The 17,310-nt window shown below is 61.0% G+C and overlaps 4 protein-coding genes across 4 annotated transcripts; 2 read left to right on the top strand and 2 right to left on the bottom strand.

The window, feature by feature from the left end:
* Positions 1-436: 436 nt before the first annotated feature.
* E0L32_006236 (uncharacterized protein) lies at positions 437-2,834 on the bottom strand (the record flags this gene model as incomplete). The annotated part of the gene is made up of 5 exons (XM_031140847.1): positions 437-2,240; positions 2,301-2,452; positions 2,537-2,602; positions 2,688-2,760; positions 2,824-2,834. 5 exons carry the CDS (start codon positions 2,832-2,834, stop codon positions 437-439), a joined length of 2,106 nt encoding a protein of 701 aa, XP_030994974.1.
* A 1,604-nt stretch (positions 2,835-4,438) lies between these two features.
* Positions 4,439-7,802, top strand: E0L32_006235 (uncharacterized protein; the record flags this gene model as incomplete). The annotated part of the gene is made up of 5 exons (XM_031140845.1): positions 4,439-4,615; positions 4,699-4,783; positions 4,847-4,968; positions 5,035-6,640; positions 6,697-7,802. The coding sequence occupies 5 exons, from the start codon at positions 4,439-4,441 to the stop codon at positions 7,800-7,802; spliced, it is 3,096 nt and encodes a 1,031-aa protein (XP_030994973.1).
* A 1,098-nt stretch (positions 7,803-8,900) lies between these two features.
* Positions 8,901-13,149, top strand: E0L32_006234 (uncharacterized protein; the record flags this gene model as incomplete). The annotated part of the gene is made up of 2 exons (XM_031140844.1): positions 8,901-12,136; positions 12,216-13,149. The coding sequence occupies 2 exons, from the start codon at positions 8,901-8,903 to the stop codon at positions 13,147-13,149; spliced, it is 4,170 nt and encodes a 1,389-aa protein (XP_030994972.1).
* A 1,247-nt stretch (positions 13,150-14,396) lies between these two features.
* On the bottom strand, positions 14,397-17,102 carry E0L32_006233 (uncharacterized protein; the record flags this gene model as incomplete). Its single annotated transcript, XM_031140843.1, has 3 exons — positions 14,397-15,641; positions 16,153-16,608; positions 16,686-17,102. The coding sequence occupies 3 exons, from the start codon at positions 17,100-17,102 to the stop codon at positions 14,397-14,399; spliced, it is 2,118 nt and encodes a 705-aa protein (XP_030994971.1).
* Between the last annotated feature and the right edge of the window lie 208 nt (positions 17,103-17,310).

Genomic DNA, 17,310 nt, shown 5'->3' with positions numbered 1-17,310 from the left:
CAAATTTCTACCTTTTCTAGACTTTCTCTGCGGCCTGAGTGACTGTTCAAAGATTCTTCCATCTTTCCGGAAGAGGATAGCTCAAGTTCTCAAGGGTATCAAGGAGAGGAGGAAGGCAAGTTCTCGCAAAGCTTTGTACCTAATTGTGCTATCCTGCCCTTGCATATGGCCACGCAAGTAATATTTCAACTCTCCTTTTTCCTCCTTTTGACAGAAGCGCTCACTTCTTCTCCAGCGTTCGCAGTCTTGACGTAGGCAACCGCTGAAGTCTACGAGTGTAACTATGCTTCCAACGTCCAGCAACGCGAGAGTGACCCTTTCCATGCTATGAATGAACCCCTTGTCAATGCATCATGCCCCCCTTTTCCCTCCGTGACTAAAATCCCAACTCTGAGAAACAAGCAAAAAAAAAAAAAAACCGAACCGCCCCTGATTTTCACTTCCTGCACCGCGCCCGGAACTTGCCCAGCATCCTGTCCAGCCCGGGCACGTCGAGCCCCTTCCACCCCTCGGCCGAGCACTCCTTCTGCCCGATCTCGACCACGGCGCCGATGAGGTCCTTGGTGATCTCCTCCGAGACGGCGCTGTCGTGCCCGTAGGCCGGGTGCTGCGCGACGAACTCGCGGATCCACTTGGCCGCCGTCCACAGCTCGCCCGAGGCCCGCTTGCGGATGAGGTCCAGGTACGTCGCCAGCTCGCAGCGCGTCGCGACGTCGACGTTCATCGAGTCGAGGTAGCTCTCCACGAGCGGGATCAGGCCCGGGAAGTAGTCGCCCTCGAAGTCGTCGTCGTCGTCGTCCTCGGCCTCGGCCTCGGCCCCGGCCTCGCCGTTGCGCTGGCGGCGGCGGCGGCGGCAGCTGCTCGTGCCGTTCATGATCTCGTCGATGGTCATGAGCCGGTACTCGTCCTCGACGGGGCCGGTCGGGGTGGGCGGGCGGCTGACGGCGGGGGTGTTTGTGCCCGAGGTCATGCTGCGGGCGACGCGCTGGGGGAAGGGGTTGCGGCGGAAGTAGAAGCGGCGGTCGAGCACGGCGTCGCGGGCGTGGGCCGTCTGCATGTTGTCGTCGACGCGGGCGATGGGGATGTAGAAGTTGAGGTCGAAGGAGAGGACGGCGCGGGTGACGAGCACGAGGAAGACGGCGAAGGCGGCGTTCTCAAAGTCGGTGACCTGGATCTCCATGGAGCGGAACTCGACGCGCCAGCCGATGTTGTTGTCGGGCGGCGGCGGCTTGAAGCGCATGTGCTGCCAGTTGGTCGACTGCAGGTTCTCAAAGTGGTCCGCCTTGGCCAGGTCGAGCTCCTCGAGGTCCTCGGCGAAGACGACGATGGGGTCGCGGATGAAGAGGTGCCCAAAGTGCGTCGCGAGCCGGTCGTCCATGCCGCCCTCGAGCAGCTTGGCCTTGATGTCCTCGTCGATGACCAGGTCCGGGTCCATGTACTCTGGCCGCAGGCGCGGGTCCGTCGAGATGTACGTCGAGTTGGAGGCGTACCGCGACTTGGGGATCCTCCACCTGTCGTTTTTCAGGGGCTTCTCGCCCATCTCCTCTGCCGTCCGGTCGTCCACCGCGTTGCTGATCTGGTTCCACCGCACGTCGGTGTCGGCCAGGAAGCCCTTGTACACGGGCGTCGCCGCCGTCAGCGCCAGCAGGATCGGGCCCAGGGGGCTCAGCTGGTCGTACATCTGCCGGCCCTCGGTGATGTTCTTGGCCTGGAAGGTGATCTGCAGGCAGCAGCTGCCCATGCCGAACGCCATGGCGTCCATGTGGATGAAGTTGTCGGGAGCAGCCCCGTTGCGCACGTCGTCGTCCTCGGGCCAGTTGTGCAGGTCGTAGTTGACAGTCGGGTCCTTCCAGGGCCACGCCGTCTTCTCGTCACGGAAGACCGGTACGTTCACTTGTACCTTGCGGCCGCGGCGAGAGCGGATGTTTGCGGCCAGTGTGGGGAAGCGGATGTGCGGGTTGGCGATCTCGTCGGGGACAAACTGTGAGCGCAGCCGGGGTCCGGAGACGGGGTAGTGAGGTTCGGTGAACTCGCCAGGCGATCCTAGGCGTGGGAAGGTGGTGAGAGTGATGGGCCACTCGTCAGCACGCATGTGGTCCTTTGCAATGACCCTCCTCAGCCTCATGTTGTACTCGACATCCAGAAGGTCTTTGAAACCAATGCCCCACGGCTTGCCCGGTGTCGCCTCCAGCATGAACCTACCAAACTCCGGATGGAAGACGGGCAAGGGCTCGTTGGCCCTGATCTATTTGTCAGTCGCCGTCGGATGCCAATGTGGATGAGCATGAGACAAAACTCACTTTCCATCAGTGAGAACCTGCAGGTCAGGCACGCAGCCCCCCTTTGCGGCCAGGGCAGAATCGTCTGCCAGGGCTTCGAGGATCTCTGCTTGTCTCAGGGACAGACGCACATGAGGGTCGTCCTTGGAGTAGGTGACGACAAGGTATTCGACCTGCAGTTTCATGAGCCAACTGAAACATCACATTGCTTTTTTTTCCACTCCAAGCATTGGCTGCCGTGATATGAAGAAACCTACCTCATCACCCCACAACAAGGCATCACGCTCCTTGTATTTAGCCTTGTTCCATATCTCGAGAAGTTGCTATCCTCTCATGTTAGCGACTTTGTTGTCCCTTTCCATATCTTCGTGATGAGAGACGGAGATATGGCACGTGAGCTTCTCATACCTTGATGCCCCATTCCCGCACCTGCTGGGCCTTGAGCTTGGCTTCGTCCCATTCGAGGGCCGTTCCCAGAGCCCTAGGAAGCAACCACTGTTAATTGCTGCCGTGCTGGTTCACTGGCAATAGAGTAAATACTCACAGCAAACCCATGTTGGAAGAGGCGTTGCCGGAAAGCCTTGTGCGACTCAGAAGGAAGACTCCGAAGTTCTCCGAATCGAGATAATTGGGGCGGCGCCGGTGCTAAGCCGAGCAGGGTTTTCGTCAACCCGCAGCGCCAAGGGGAAAGGTATCGGCGCTGGAGCAAGCAGAGAATGCAATGCGCAAAAACCAAGCAGCCCTGGCGTTCTCTCAGAAGACACCTGTGACAGACGGGCAGTGAAGGATGGAAGGCTTTGAGTTTTTTTTCACAAGGTCTCGAATAATGGCAGGCTAAGGGCAGGCCGCTCGTAGGACCGTCCCGGAACGTCAACTGACTCGGCGTCGGCAGCCTTACCGGAATAGTAGGAGGGGATGGTGTCTCGAGATCTGATTTGCGGCGATGAAATCGTCATGGACAGCACGCAATACCTGGACAACGTGATTGGCGCGCACTAGGGTTTTTCGCTGGTGCTTCTGGAAGCGGATAATATGGGGTTTTATGTCTTCATCGACGCCGGAGCAGACACAAGGGCACGATGGGACTCCCGAAGGTTATCAATCAGGCCCGAAATCTCACTCTCGAATTCGAGACATCAGATCGCTTCCCGCGGTTCAGACTTCAAAATGGTAAAATTCTGTAATGGCAATACCTGCGCATAAAAGGCGCGCCTCCCCATCTACCGACCAAGGCGGGGCAGCGCAGCAACGCCGAACGCCGTTGGTGTAATCGCCATAGTGTTTTTAGGTCTGCTTAGAAATCCATTCTCGAGATTCTAAAGCCGCTGGGCAGCCGGAGAATGGGGTCCATTACAGAAGGGCGCTGGAGGGCGCGCTGGAGGGGCGCTTGCTCGTCCCGACTTCCACGGTTCGGGGCGACGAAAGGGAGAGGGGATCATCGAGCAGGTGGTTGCACTGCTCTCTCGGCACTTGCTCGAGGCATCACCATTTGTTTGGCTGGGGTGGTTGGCCACAGGTGGGAAGATCTGACGACTCGGATGGATATTCCACCAGGTGCGTAGAGGGGGACGGCATGAAATGAAACAGGAGAGAACTTGTAGGATGATGGTATGGGTGGAATATCGCATCGGAGCCGAGATGCGCTTCAAGTCTGTAGTCAGTCTCCTCAATATCAGTATCGATTTTCTGGAATTATTACTATTGCCAGCCAGTTCTCATCAGAGAGTGCAGTCAGAAAAGGCGAGAAGGACAAGGACCAGATCTTCTGCCTCAGGCATCCCATTCACAAATTTAGGCAACCACTCTCGTTACCCTTTCTTTGTGCCCGCCTGCAGCAGCCCCCCTTTTTAGCGTTTCTTGCTTGCCTACACCACGCCTGAGGCCTGACTGATGGCGGCTCTTAACGCGTGACGTGCGTGACGCGAAGCTACTAAATTTCCGCCCTCTCTCCAAGCTTGGGACAGCTCATCCACCAACCAACCAACCAACCAACCAACCACCACCACCACCACCGACCTTATCCCGGGATCACTCTCTTTTCATCAAGGCGTCACCCGGCCGTTGTTCCAACCAATTTTGGTTCAACATCCATCTCTCCCCCTTCCAGCCTTGTCGCTGTCCTCCCCAATTTCTCGCCATCGCCCCTCCGGTCAATCACCATGGCGGAAATCAAGATCGACAGCAAGCTCTTCCAAGAGCGCATCTCGCACTTTGCCAGTGCGTGGAAGGCTGACAAGCGAGCTGGCGATGCCGTCTTCTCCGGCGCCTCGTCCATCCTCATCATGATGGGCAAGGTTGAAGAGACTCCCGAGCTGCACAAGAACAATGCCATGCACGTAAGTTTGATCAATTATTCTGCTTGGCTCGGTTGTCGCGTGCGCCCGAAGGGTCGCATACACGGAACTAACTTGTCTCGCAGTTCTGGCTGCTCGGCTACGAATTCCCTACGACTCTCATGCTCTTTACCGTCGATACACTTTACATTGTGACCACACAGAAGAAGGGTATGCGCGATCGGCGAGGTCGAAGATGGGCGTGAGGATCAATCAGGCTGACAAGTGCGCTAGCAAAATACCTGGACCAGGTCAAGGGCGGCCGCTTTCCCGTCGAGGTTTTGGTTCGCGGCAAAGATGCCGCTGAGAACGAGAAGATCTTTGTCAAGATCACCGACATCATCAAAGAAGCAGGAGTAAGTCCTGATGCGCACACGTGGGTGTGAGCGACTCATGGATAAGCTGACATGTCTGGCGTCTAGAACAAGGTTGGCGTCCTGACCAGAGACACCTCCCGAGGCCCTTTCGTCGACGAGTGGAAGAAGACTTTTAGTGAGAAGTGCAAGGATGTGGAGCAGGTCGACATCGCCTCCGCCCTGTCCATTGCTGCCTTCGCCACCAAGGACGAGACCGAGCTGCGCGCTATGCGAACCTCGTCCAAGGCCTGCGTTGCTCTGATGCATCCTTACTTCCTCGACGAGATGTCCAACATCCTCGACCAAGACAAGAAGGTCAAGCACAGCGCCCTGGCAGACAAGGTCGAGAAGAAGCTCGACGATGACAAGTTCTGGAAGACGGTTGAGCTGCCTAACAAGCAGAAACTGCCCAGCGACTTTGATGTCGAGCAGCTCGACTGGGTCCTGGGTCCGGTCGTTCAGTCTGGCGGAAAGTTTGACCTTAAGTGGCAATCGGAGGTGAACAACGACAACCTGCACCCTGGCATCATCATCTCGGCTCTAGGCCTGCGCTACAAGTCGTACTGTTCCGCGATTGCGCGCACCTTCCTGGTCGACCCGAACAAGTCCCAGGAGAGCAACTACAAGCTGCTCTATGCAGTTCACAACTTGATCTTGAAGGAGATCCGGGATGGCGCCGTCATCAAGGACGTCTACAACAGGGCCCTCAGCTATGTCAAGAGCAAGAAGCCCGAGCTAGAGAAGCATTTCCTCAAGAACATTGGCTATGGTGTCGGCCTGGAGAACCGCGATCCCACCCTTGTCCTGAACGGCAAGAACTCGAGAGCTTTGAAGGATGGTATGACCCTCTGCATCACGACTGGTTTCAGCGACATCGAGAATCCCACACCGCAGGACAAGAACAGCAAGCATTACTCGCTCGTCATCACCGACACTATCCGGGTCACAACCGCTGAGCCTGTTGTCTTCACTGGCGATGCCCCCAGCGATGCCGACGCAAGCTCGTTCTTCTTCAAGGATGACGAGGAGGCCCAGCCGACCCCGAAGAAAGAGAAGAAGGACTCGCGAGTCGGTGCGGTCGCAACTAAGAATATAACGAGTACCAGGCTGCGATCGGAGCGCTCTACGCAGGTCGACGAGGATGCCGAGAAGCGGAGACGTGAGCATCAAAAGGAGCTGGCAACGAAGAAGCAGAAGGAGGGCCTTGCCAGGTTTGCCGAGTCCACCGGCGGCCAGGACGGCAAGGAGGTCAAGAAGTTCAAGCGCTTCGAGTCCTACAAGCGAGACAACCAGTTCCCTCTCAAGATCCGCGACCTTGGCATCGTTGTCGACGCCAAGAACAACACGGTGGTGCTCCCTGTCATGGGACGCCCCGTGCCTTTCCACATCAACACGATCAAGAACGCGAGCAAGAGCGACGAGGGAGAGTGGTCCTACCTCCGAGTCAACCTTTTGTCGCCGGGCCAGGGTGTCGGTCGCAAGGATGACCAGCCCTTTGAGGACGCTTCGGCGCACTTTGTCCGCAGTCTGACCTTCCGATCCATGGACGGCGATCGGTATGCCGACATCGCCAACCAGATCTCCAACATGAAGAAGGACGCGAACAAGAAGGAGCAGGAGAAGAAGGATATGGAGGACGTTGTTGAGCAAGACAAGCTGATCGAAATAAGGAGTGAGTATCATCAAGACTCGTCTGCAGGGGACAACCGAGGACTAACGCGAGTACAGATCGACGACCTGCGGTGCTGGATAATGTCTTCATCCGCCCTGCCCTGGAAGGCAAGCGTGTTCCGGGCAAGATCGAGATCCACCAGAACGGTATCCGCTACCAGTCTCCTCTGAGCACCCAGCAGAGGGTTGACGTGCTCTTCTCCAACGTCCGCCACCTCTTCTTCCAGCCCTGCCAGCACGAGCTCATCGTCATCATCCACATCCACCTCAAGGACCCCATCCTGGTCGGCAACAAGAAGAAGACCAAGGATGTGCAGTTCTACCGAGAGGCCACCGACATCCAGTTTGACGAGACTGGCAACCGGAAGCGCAAGTACCGGTACGGCGACGAGGACGAGTTTGAGGCGGAGCAAGAGGAGCGACGCCGCCGTGCCGAGCTGGACCGTCTGTTCAAGGCATTCGCCGAGAAGATTGCCGAGGCGGGCCGCAACGAGAACATCGAGGTCGACATGCCGCTCCGTGAGCTGGGTTTCAATGGAGTCCCGTTCCGGAGCAATGTCTACATCCAGCCTACAACCGAGTGTCTGATTCAAGTCACCGAGCCGCCTTTCATGGTGCTCACGCTCGAAGACATCGAGGTGGCCCATCTGGAACGCGTGCAGTTCGGTCTGAAGAACTTTGATCTCGTATTCGTCTTCAAGGACTTTACACGAGCGCCTTACCATATCAACACGATTCCCGTCGAGTCCCTGGAGGATGTCAAGGAGTTCCTCGACTCGTCCGACATCGCCTTCACCGAAGGTCCGCTCAACCTCAACTGGCCCACCATCATGAAGACGGTCACGGCCGATACTCACCAGTTCTTTGCCGATGGCGGCTGGTCCTTCCTGCAGAACGAGTCGGACGACGAGGACCAGGAGGAGTCCGAGGAGGAGAGCGCCTTCGAGATTGACGAGAGCGAGCTGGAGGAGGCGAGCGAGTCGAGCGAGGAAGACTCGGACTTTGACTCGAACGCATCGGCTGAGGCTAGTGACGAGGATGTTAGTGAGGAGGAAGAAGGCGAGGACTGGGACGAGCTGGAGCGCAAGGCCAAGAAGCGAGACCGCGAGGGAGGCCTCGAGGACGAGGACCGCAGCGGCAAGAAGAAGCAGCGACGGCGCTGAACGATCGCCTCCGCGGTCAGGAAAAAGCGGGTGTAAAAAAGGTGGTTTGTAACGCGGGATTTTTGCACAAAACATCACGGCGATGACAAAAGGAAGCGGAGGGAAATTGGCCATGTCTCGATAGTTCGTTTTTTTTTTGTTTGGGCTCGATCCCCATTGCGCGTTGTTAGGCCTCGAGGATTTGTCACGGGCGATGGTTATTGCCTGTCTTGATCATGGGCGTAGTGTTGTTAGGTATTTGTAGTCGATACTTGGGCAGGAAGATACGGAATACATGGGACTTCTCAGAGATGCAAGGGACAAGTCGACATTGAAGGAGCATCAATCACCACTGTATTTCTCGACATGGAATGGTCAGGTTTGTTTGTCCTTCTTGCGCCAGACCGGGCGGGTGTGCCACTGACCATTGCCCAGAATAATGCAAGCAGGTACCTAAGTTGTGTCATCCAGAGCTATCGCACAAGGCTGTTCATGGATGGTCTATCTCTACTAGTCATCCGTGGCATCGCACGTCTCTTCCGAGACCAACCACCACAGGCCTTCCTTATCATGGTGTCCCCGCTGTCGGGCGTCGTGCCCGATGATGGCGGCGTGGGGTTCACTCGATGGGTCCTCGAATGAATAATGGATGATCGGAGGCGGCGGGGTAGCTCTTGGAGCTAAATCGTACCCCAAAGAGCTCTCTCTCTCTCCACTGTCGGCTCGGAGGTGAGGGCGGCAGGCTCTCCCACCATTGCATTGAGCAATGACATGACGACAACGCCATTTGTAAGACAGACTGGACCTGGAGCTGACTAGATGCAGGTAGATATGTGTTGATCGTTTCTGCACTATCCTTTCTTTCATACTCGTTCATCGCCAACTGTGCCCAAGAATAGGCTCACTAGAGAAGCAGAAGAAGAACACGGAGCTGTCATTACGGAGCAATACTGGATTGTTACCACGGAATCGAGCTCGTGGTGTTATCAGGGTCAAGAAGCAATATTCATGCCATGACCTCTGGTTAAGATAAACAAGATCCTACTACATCATAGACTCGGTCGGTATACTCATCCCAACCGTTTCCTTCAAAAGCACAACCACCCCGAGCTCACGAGGATGGGAGCAACGGACAAGAAGGAGCGGGGCATCCGCATCGCCATCGACCGCGGCGGCACCTTCACCGACTGCGTCGGCAACCTCGACGGCGAGGACGTCGTCATCAAGCTCCTGTCCGAGGACCCGGGCAACTACGACGACGCGCCCCTCGAGGGCATCCGCCGCATCATGTCGCACTTTGGCGGCCGCGAGATCCCCCGCGGCGAGGCCCTCGACACCTCGCGTATCGACAGCATCCGCATGGGCACCACCGTCGCCACCAACGCCCTGCTCGAGCGCAAGGGCGAGCCCATCGCCCTGGTCGTGACCAAGGGCTTCCGGGACTGCCTCGTCATCGGCAACCAGTCGCGGCCGCGCATCTTCGACCTCGCGATCCGCAAGCCCGACGTGCTGTACGAGCGCGTCGTCGAGATCGACGAGCGCGTCACCCTCGAGGACTACGCCGAGGACCCGCGGCGGCACGTCACGAGGGCCGAGGCGGCGCAGGCCGGCTCGGAGGCGGCGCGCCGCAGCGAGCTCGTCGCGGGCCTGTCGGGCGAGGCGGTGCGGGTGCTGCGCCGCCCCGCCGAGGACGAGATCCGCCGGCAGCTGCGCGAGGTGTACGACGCCGGCGTCCGCAGCGTCGCCGTGTGCCTCATGCACGCCTACACGTTCCCGGACCACGAGGCCGCCGTGGGCCGGGTCGCGCGCGAGATGGGCTTCGCGCACGTCTCGCTGAGCTCGGAGCTCATGCCCATGATCAAGCTCGTGCCGCGCGCGACGTCGGTGTGCGCCGACGCCTACCTCACGCCCGCCATCAAGAAGTACATCTCGGGCTTCCAGCGCGGGTTCGAGGGCGGGCTGGGCGCGCGCGGCGTCCGGACCGGGGAAGGGAGCCGCGGGGCGCGGTGCGAGTTCATGCAGAGCGACGGCGGGCTGGTCGACGTCGACAGGTTCACGGGCCTCAAGGCCATCCTCTCGGGCCCGGCGGGCGGCGTGGTGGGGTACGCCATCACGTCTTATGACGACAACACCAGGATCCCCGTCATCGGGTTCGATATGGGCGGCACGAGCACGGACGTGTCGCGCTACGGGGAGGGGAGGTACGATCATACCTTTGAGACGACGACGGCTGGCGTCACGATCCAGTCGCCGCAGCTGGACATCAATACCGTTGCCGCCGGCGGGGGCTCCATGCTGTTCTTCAGGAACGGCCTATTCGTCGTCGGTCCCGAGTCCGCGGGGGCGCACCCGGGGCCGGCGTGCTACCGCAAGGGCGGCCCCGCCACCGTCACGGACGCGAACCTGTACCTCGGCCGGCTGCTGCCCGAGTTCTTCCCCAAGATCTTTGGCAAGAACGAGGACCAAGGGCTCGACGCGGAGGCCAGCAGGAAGGTCCTGCAGGAGCTGGCGGACCGGGTCAACGCTGAGTCCGGCAGGGACATGTCCGTCGACGAGGTGGCCTACGGCTTCCTCACGGTCGCCAACGAGAGCATGACGAGGCCGATCCGGTCGATCACGGAGGCCAAGGGCCACGACTCGTCCAAGCACCGCCTCGCGACTTTCGGCGGGGCCGGCGGGCAGCACGCCGTCGCCATTGCTGAGTCCCTGGGCATCAAGCAGATCTTGATCCACCGCTACTCCTCTGTGCTCTCGGCCTACGGCATGGCGCTCGCCGACGTGGTCGACGAGCGCCAGGAGCCAGAGTCCAAGGTCTGGCAGGACGACGGCGAGGTGGTCGAGGAGCTCCAGGCCAGGATGGAGAAGCTGCGGGAGAAGTCGCGAGAGGCGCTCCAGGACCAGGGCTTTGAGGATAAGGAGATCGTCTTTGAGGAATACCTCAACATGAGGTACCGCGGCACCGAGTCGGCGCTGATGATTGTCAAGCCGAGCGAGGAGGACGCCAAGGAGCACTTTGACGGCGCGGACTGGGCGTTTGGCAAGGCCTTTGTCAAGCACCACCGCTACGAGTTCGGCTTCACGCTCGACGACAGGGACATCCTCGTCGATGACGTGCGGGTGCGCGGTATCGGCAAGAGTTTCAGATACGACGAGAAGACGGTCGACGAGCAGCTCAAGGAGGTCCAGAAGAAGGACGTGCCTGCCGATAGGAAGCACTCTACCGCACAGGTCTACTTCGAGGGAGGTCGCCTAGAGACGCCCATCTACAAGCTGGAGGATCTGAGCGTGGGCATGCAGATCAAGGGCCCCGCCGTTCTAGCAGACGGCACGCAGACGATCGTCGTCGCGCCAAAGACATCTGCCCTCGTCCTCGAGACCCATGTGATTATCGACCTACACGATGATAAGAAGAAGGACGGCGACGACGACGACGGAGACACGGACGGCTCCAAGAAGAGAGAAGTCGACCCCATCCTGCTCAGCGTCTTCGGGCACCGCTTCATGGCCATCGCGGAGCAGATGGGCCGCGCGCTGCAAAAGACGAGCGTCAGCACCAACGTCAAGGAGCGGCTCGACTTCTCGTGCGCCATCTTCGACTCGGAGGGCGCGCTCGTCGCCAACGCGCCGCACCTGCCCGTGCACCTGGGCTCGATGGGCACCTGCGTCAAGCGGCAGGCCGAGATCTGGCGCGGCCGCCTCCGGCGCGGCGACGTCGTCATCTCGAACCACCCGTCGTACGGCGGCACGCACCTGCCCGACGTGACGCTCATGATGCCCGCCTTCGACGCGGCGGGCGACAAGATCCTCTTCTACGCGGCGTCGCGCGCCCACCACGCCGACATCGGCGGCATCACGGCGGGCAGCATGCCCCCGCACTCGCGCGAGCTGTACCAGGAGGGCGCGGCCGTCAGGAGCGAGAAGCTCGTGTCCGAGGGCAGGTTCGACGAGGAGCTCGTCGTCGAGCTCTTCTACCGCCGGCCGGCGCGGCACCCGGGCTGCAGCGGCACGCGCTGCCTCGCCGACAACATCAACGACCTGCGGGCGCAGGTGTCGGCCAACCAGAAGGGCATCTCGCTGATCGAGGGCCTCATCGACGAGTACGGCGAGCAGACGGTCGACTTCTACATGCGCGCCATCCAGGACAACGCCGAGGCGTGCGTGCGGCGGCTGCTCAAGGGCGTGAGCAGCAAGTTTGAGGGCAAGGACCTGTCGGCTGTGGACTTTATGGACGACGGGAGCCCGATCCGGCTGAGGGTCACGATCGACGCCGACCAGGGGGAGGCGGTGTTTGACTTTGAGGGGACGGGGCCCGAGGTGTACGGGAACGTGAACGCGCCGGAGGCGGTGACTTATAGGTGCGTATCAAGAACGATGCTACGGTTTGGGAACTACGAACCAGGGGCTAGCTAACATGGTTCATGAATCACCACGCAGTGCGATCATCTACTGCCTCCGCTGCCTCATCTCGGAGGACATCCCCCTGAACCAGGGCTGCCTCAAGCCCATCCGGGTCAAGATCCCGCCCAAGTCGCTGCTCTCGCCCTCGGACCACGCCGCCGTGGTCGGCGGCAACGTGCTGACGAGCCAGCGCGTGACCGACGTCATCTTCCGCGCCTTCGAGGCCTGCGCCGCCAGCCAGGGCGACTGCAACAACCTCACGTTCGGCTTCGGGGGCAACGTGTCGGGCCAGGACGAGGTGAAAGGGTTCGGGTACTACGAGACCATCGCCGGCGGCAGCGGCGCCGGCGAGAGCTGGGACGGCACGAGCGGCGTGCACACGCACATGACCAACACGCGCATCACGGACGCCGAGGTGTTCGAGCGCCGGTACCCGGTCCTCCTGCGCGAGTTCTCGATCCGGAAGGGGTCCGGGGGGAAGGGTCAGCACCGGGGCGGGGACGGCGTCGTGCGGGACATCGAGTTCCGGATCCCCGTGCAGGCGTCGATCCTCAGCGAGAGGAGGGTGCACAGGCCCTACGGCCTGGCGGGCGGGGAGCCGGCCGAGTGCGGGCTGAACCTGTGGGTGCGCAAGGTGGAGAAGGCGAGCTGGGAGACGTCCCTGAAGAGGCTGAAGCGGGACGAGGAGAGGAGGAGGAAGAATGGCGGAGGGGACGGGGACGGGAACAGAGAGGTAGAGGAGGAAGAAGAAGAAGAAGAAGAAAAGGAGTACGAGGAGCGGTTCATCAACCTGGGTGCCAAGAACAGCGCGCCGATGAAGGCGGGCGACCGCATCATCATCTGCACGCCCGGCGGCGGCGGCTGGGGCAGGCCTGGGGAGAAGCAGGCGCATAAGACCAAGGCCGATCCGCAGCATGCGTGGAGGAAGGGTTCGCATGCTGCAAGGGAGGATGCCGCGCTGCAGGTGTAGTGTGTGGTGAGCCAAGTGTAGGGTAGGTAAGGCTCTTGTCTTTGCTTACCCTTTTCTGCCTGCTCAATGCCACCACGTTCATGTCGTCTATTACGTTCTCTCCTCTCACACAACCACCTCTTATTCAGCGCCCCATCTCACTCACTCCCTCACTCGCTCACTCGACTCGCGAACACCCGCCCCGATCATCGTGGCTGTTTTCGTGTTTGCGCACCCCGATTGTCTCTGTGGCCAATTCTTCCGCTTTCTTTGTTCCACCCCACGCCCGGCTGCAGCGTCTCTCCCTCGCACCATTGGCTTACATCGACGAACGGCAGCCCATCTTGTTCCGCCAGCCCGCAGGCAGTGTTACATCCGGAATCTCACTCTAGGTGGCTCTCACCACACACACACACACATACGCACATCTGTGTCCCCCCCCATTTCGGATGCTGCAGGTGGTGCGTGAGCATGTAACTACGTGTTTGCTACTACCCATCCCCATCCCCGTCCCCGTCCATCGGCTGCAGGTGGGCTGGATCTCCTCCCGTACGTACTGCAAGGTGTCATTAGATACACCGCCTGTCCCTCTCCCGGGACACACAGTGCAGAGCCTGGTTGATTTCCGTCGGCGGAGAGCGGACACACAATGGGGCAGGCGGTGTTTGCCGTGTTGGGCTGTGCGGGCTTTTTCCTGTTGCTCACGCAAGCAAGCCGTAGCAGCAGTGGCGGCGGCGGGCACATGTCCTCTGCTTTGTTGCTATTTTCGAGAGATGCGGTGACTGTCTCTCTCTCTCTCTCTCTCTCTGTGTGTGTGTGTCGCTCGACAGAAATACATAGCCTTTGTGTATCGCACTTATCTTTCCATTGTCGCCTTTTTCTGCGCTGACTTGTCCCCCGATTACTTGCAATTCCGGACCTCAATTGCGGACGACGACGACAACGACATATCTATATACCGCCACCATGACATGAGGTCAGGCGAAGATCTACTGAGAGAGTGCGCTTTTCCAATCTCTGTCTGCAATGAAGTTCACGAAATACCCGCCCGTCCTGCTCGTAACCGCAGCCACCGGCGCGATGGTCGGCGAGCGATACGCCACCCTCGACCCGGAGGAGACGCCGATGCTGATCCCGCGATACTATCCCGCAGCGTCTCCTCCGCTCCTCGCGAAGAGGGACGGCGATTGCGCAAAGGACTCTCATCCATGTAAAGCCTTCTCCACGCACGATCCCAACCTGCACGTACACAGGCACACCCAACAGAGCTAACACGGACCCGACTGCCCCGACAAACAGGCCTCGACATCGGCGCGCCGACCCTCTGCTGCGAAAACACAAAGTACTGCATGCGCAACGAGGACACCCTCGAGCCGGGCTGCTGCGCCATCGGCTCCAGCTGCGGCATGACCCTCTGCAACACGGCCTCCTACGTCTGCAACGTGACCACGACCCTGCCCGCGACCGCCACTCTGTCTACCGGCCGCGGCTCCTCCCCGGTGACGACGACGACCTCCTCCGCCGCCACGCTCAAGGCGTGCTGCCCCCGCCGCTGCCCCAACACGTCGCAGTACCTCTGCGCCGCGGACATGGGCAGCGGGTGCTGCGCCTACAGCGCGGCCTGCGCCTCGGACAGGCAGTGCATCGGCGCGCCGACGCCCACGAACGGCATGCCGACGCGCGTCACGCCCGCGGCCACGGGGGGCGACTGCGAGCGGCCCGGGCAGACGCCGTGCCCGGCCAGCGAGGGCGGCGGGTGCTGCGGCGCGCTGCAGCCGTGCACCCGCGTCGGCGGGGCGGCGTACTGCGCCCTGCCGACGGCGAGCGGGATCACGGCCGTGCCGGCGCCCGATGACGACGACGACGGCGGGGGACTGTCCGACGGCGCCAAGGCCGGGGTCGGCGTCGGCGTTGCGGCGGGCGCGAGCCTCGTCATCGGCGGGCTGGCGCTGCTGTTCATCCGCCGCCGGCGCAGCGGGGGCAGGCGGTCCGACGCGTCTGCCTCCGCCGCGGCGGGTCCCGGCGGCGGATGGGCCGGGCGGCCGCCGATGAGCGACGCGGCGTGGGACGACATGACCTCCGACGCGGCGGGGCCAGCAGGCGGCTCCGGGACCGGCACTGGCACCGGCACCGGTAGCGGTACGGCGGCGGCAGCAGCAGCAGCGGGGGCCAGCAGCAGGGGCGGCCTGGGCGGCCTGGGCGGCCTGGGCGGCCTGGCGCGGGACTACACGGGCCCGGACGCGGTGGAGGGGCCCTACACCGAGGCGGGCGGCCTGCGCGCGGACGGCGACGGCGAGGTGCACGCCGCGGGCGGCGCGGGGTCGCCGACGACGGTGCGCCGGGCGCAGAGGCGCAGCCGGTCCGGCGTGCCGGCGGAGCCGCAGGGGCCCAACGACATCGTCGCGCCGGTGGAGATGATGGACTCGCAGTCCGGCATCGTGCCGAGCGACGGCGGCGGTGCGAGTCCCGTCGAGAAGGACGCGGCGACGGATACCATCGACGGCCGGTTCGAGCTGTACGGCTCCGAGGTCGCTTCGCCGTACCTGCCGGCGGCCGCACGGACACTAGAGGAGGAGGAGGAGGAGGCGCAGCGGCAGCCGCGGCCGCGGCCGCGGCGAGATACGCCGCCCGTGGTGTCGCCCGTGTCACAGTCGTCGCCGGACCTGGAGACGGACGAGGATGCGTACTCGCGGATCCGGTCCGGGGCTGATGAGAAAGAGGAGCTCTAGAAGACTTTATTATTGTTACAGGGTTGCCGATGATGCCTATGGTTCTATTTGCAATAGTAAAACAGGAGAAAAAAAAAGACAACAACGCCGGTCCTGTTCGGTATCGAAGATGCAATCAAAGAGGCTCGCTATGCAATACCTCGAGAACAAATGTAGTTTCCCCCTTTTTGCACCAGAGACCTTAGTCTAACCATTAACGCCGAGTATTTGGTGCATGCCGCAGACAGAACAGAACAGAATAAGATGGAGGACTGATGAGATAACGCGGTTGATGCCGAGGGGCAAATCAACCTACGACACCGCCAAAGGGAGTGCAGGTATGCAGGTCCCTGACGAGGTCTTCCACATTGGGCAGATGCCTGCCGAGCAGAAATTGCTTCTCCTCCGTCGACCTCGTGCCGTCGCCGTCCTCGCTGTCGGCCCTCCTGCGGCTGGTGGACTGGTTGTTGAACGCCTTGGCGAGCTTGCTAGGGCTGCGCTGCAGCATGGCGGGGACCGAGTCGCGCGAGTCTGCCTTGGGGATGGAGGGCACCTCGGGCATGAGGTAGAAGTAGAGGAACTCGACGAGCTTGAGCTTGACCTCGCGCGAGGTGGAGCGCGACTTGAAGAGCGAGGTGACGGTCAGCAAGCCGTCTAGGGCCTCGAACGAGCGGGTGTTTTGGGGGCAGTCGATCAGGGCGACGACCAGGGTGAGCAGGGTGGCGGACTGGATGGCTGGGCAGTTGACGGGCTCGAGGAGGTCTAGGAGGAGCTATTGCAGGAGTGCAAGAGTCAGTTGATATGGTCCAAACCAAGAATGAGAAAGAGAGGGCCAATCGGCAAACCCACATTCATGTATTGATCGCGCGCAAAGAGCAGCTTGCTCGGCGGGTGCAGCAGCAGGATGCCCTGCATGAGATCGAGAGCGCTCAGGATGAGCAGGTCGTTCTGGCCGTCGTTGCCCTTAGACAGCAGGCGGTCGAGGGTGCTGACCAGGCGCATGGCCACGTTCCACTCGAAGCCCTCCTGCAGCTTGAAGAACTCGCGGAAGGCCGGGTCGTCGGCCAGGTCGGAGAGCTCCTTGCGCGGGGGCGTCGGCGGCGGCGTGATCTCGTCGCCCGGCTCGGCCTGCCTCCTGCTGCCGCTCCGGGGGGCCGAGAGGCACATGGGCGCCAGGAGGCCCTCGACTTGGCGCAGACCCTTGCGGATCTTGGGCCCGTCGTACGAGGACAGGTTGTCGAAGGCGAGAGACAGGAGTGCTTCCATCGTGGGCGTGGTGTGGAATGTGGGAACGTATAGTCGAAATTTGCAGAAAAGACACAGGCGAGCAGGGTAAGGGACTCGGTTGGATATCAGTTGGGTCGGTCGCAGCAGATAACGCGATCGAGAAGCCGGGTGGTAGAACAAGATGCAAACAAGCACAAATAAACGACGATGATGTGGTGATAGTTGAGATTGGGCGTTGGGATAGGTA

This window comes from Thyridium curvatum (assembly GCF_004353045.1).
Source record: "Thyridium curvatum strain D216 chromosome Unknown NODE_35_length_383278_cov_80.659980, whole genome shotgun sequence".
NCBI classification, from domain to species: Eukaryota; Fungi; Ascomycota; class Sordariomycetes; order Thyridiales; family Thyridiaceae; genus Thyridium; species Thyridium curvatum.
This window is presented reverse-complemented; position numbering and strand designations above follow the sequence as displayed.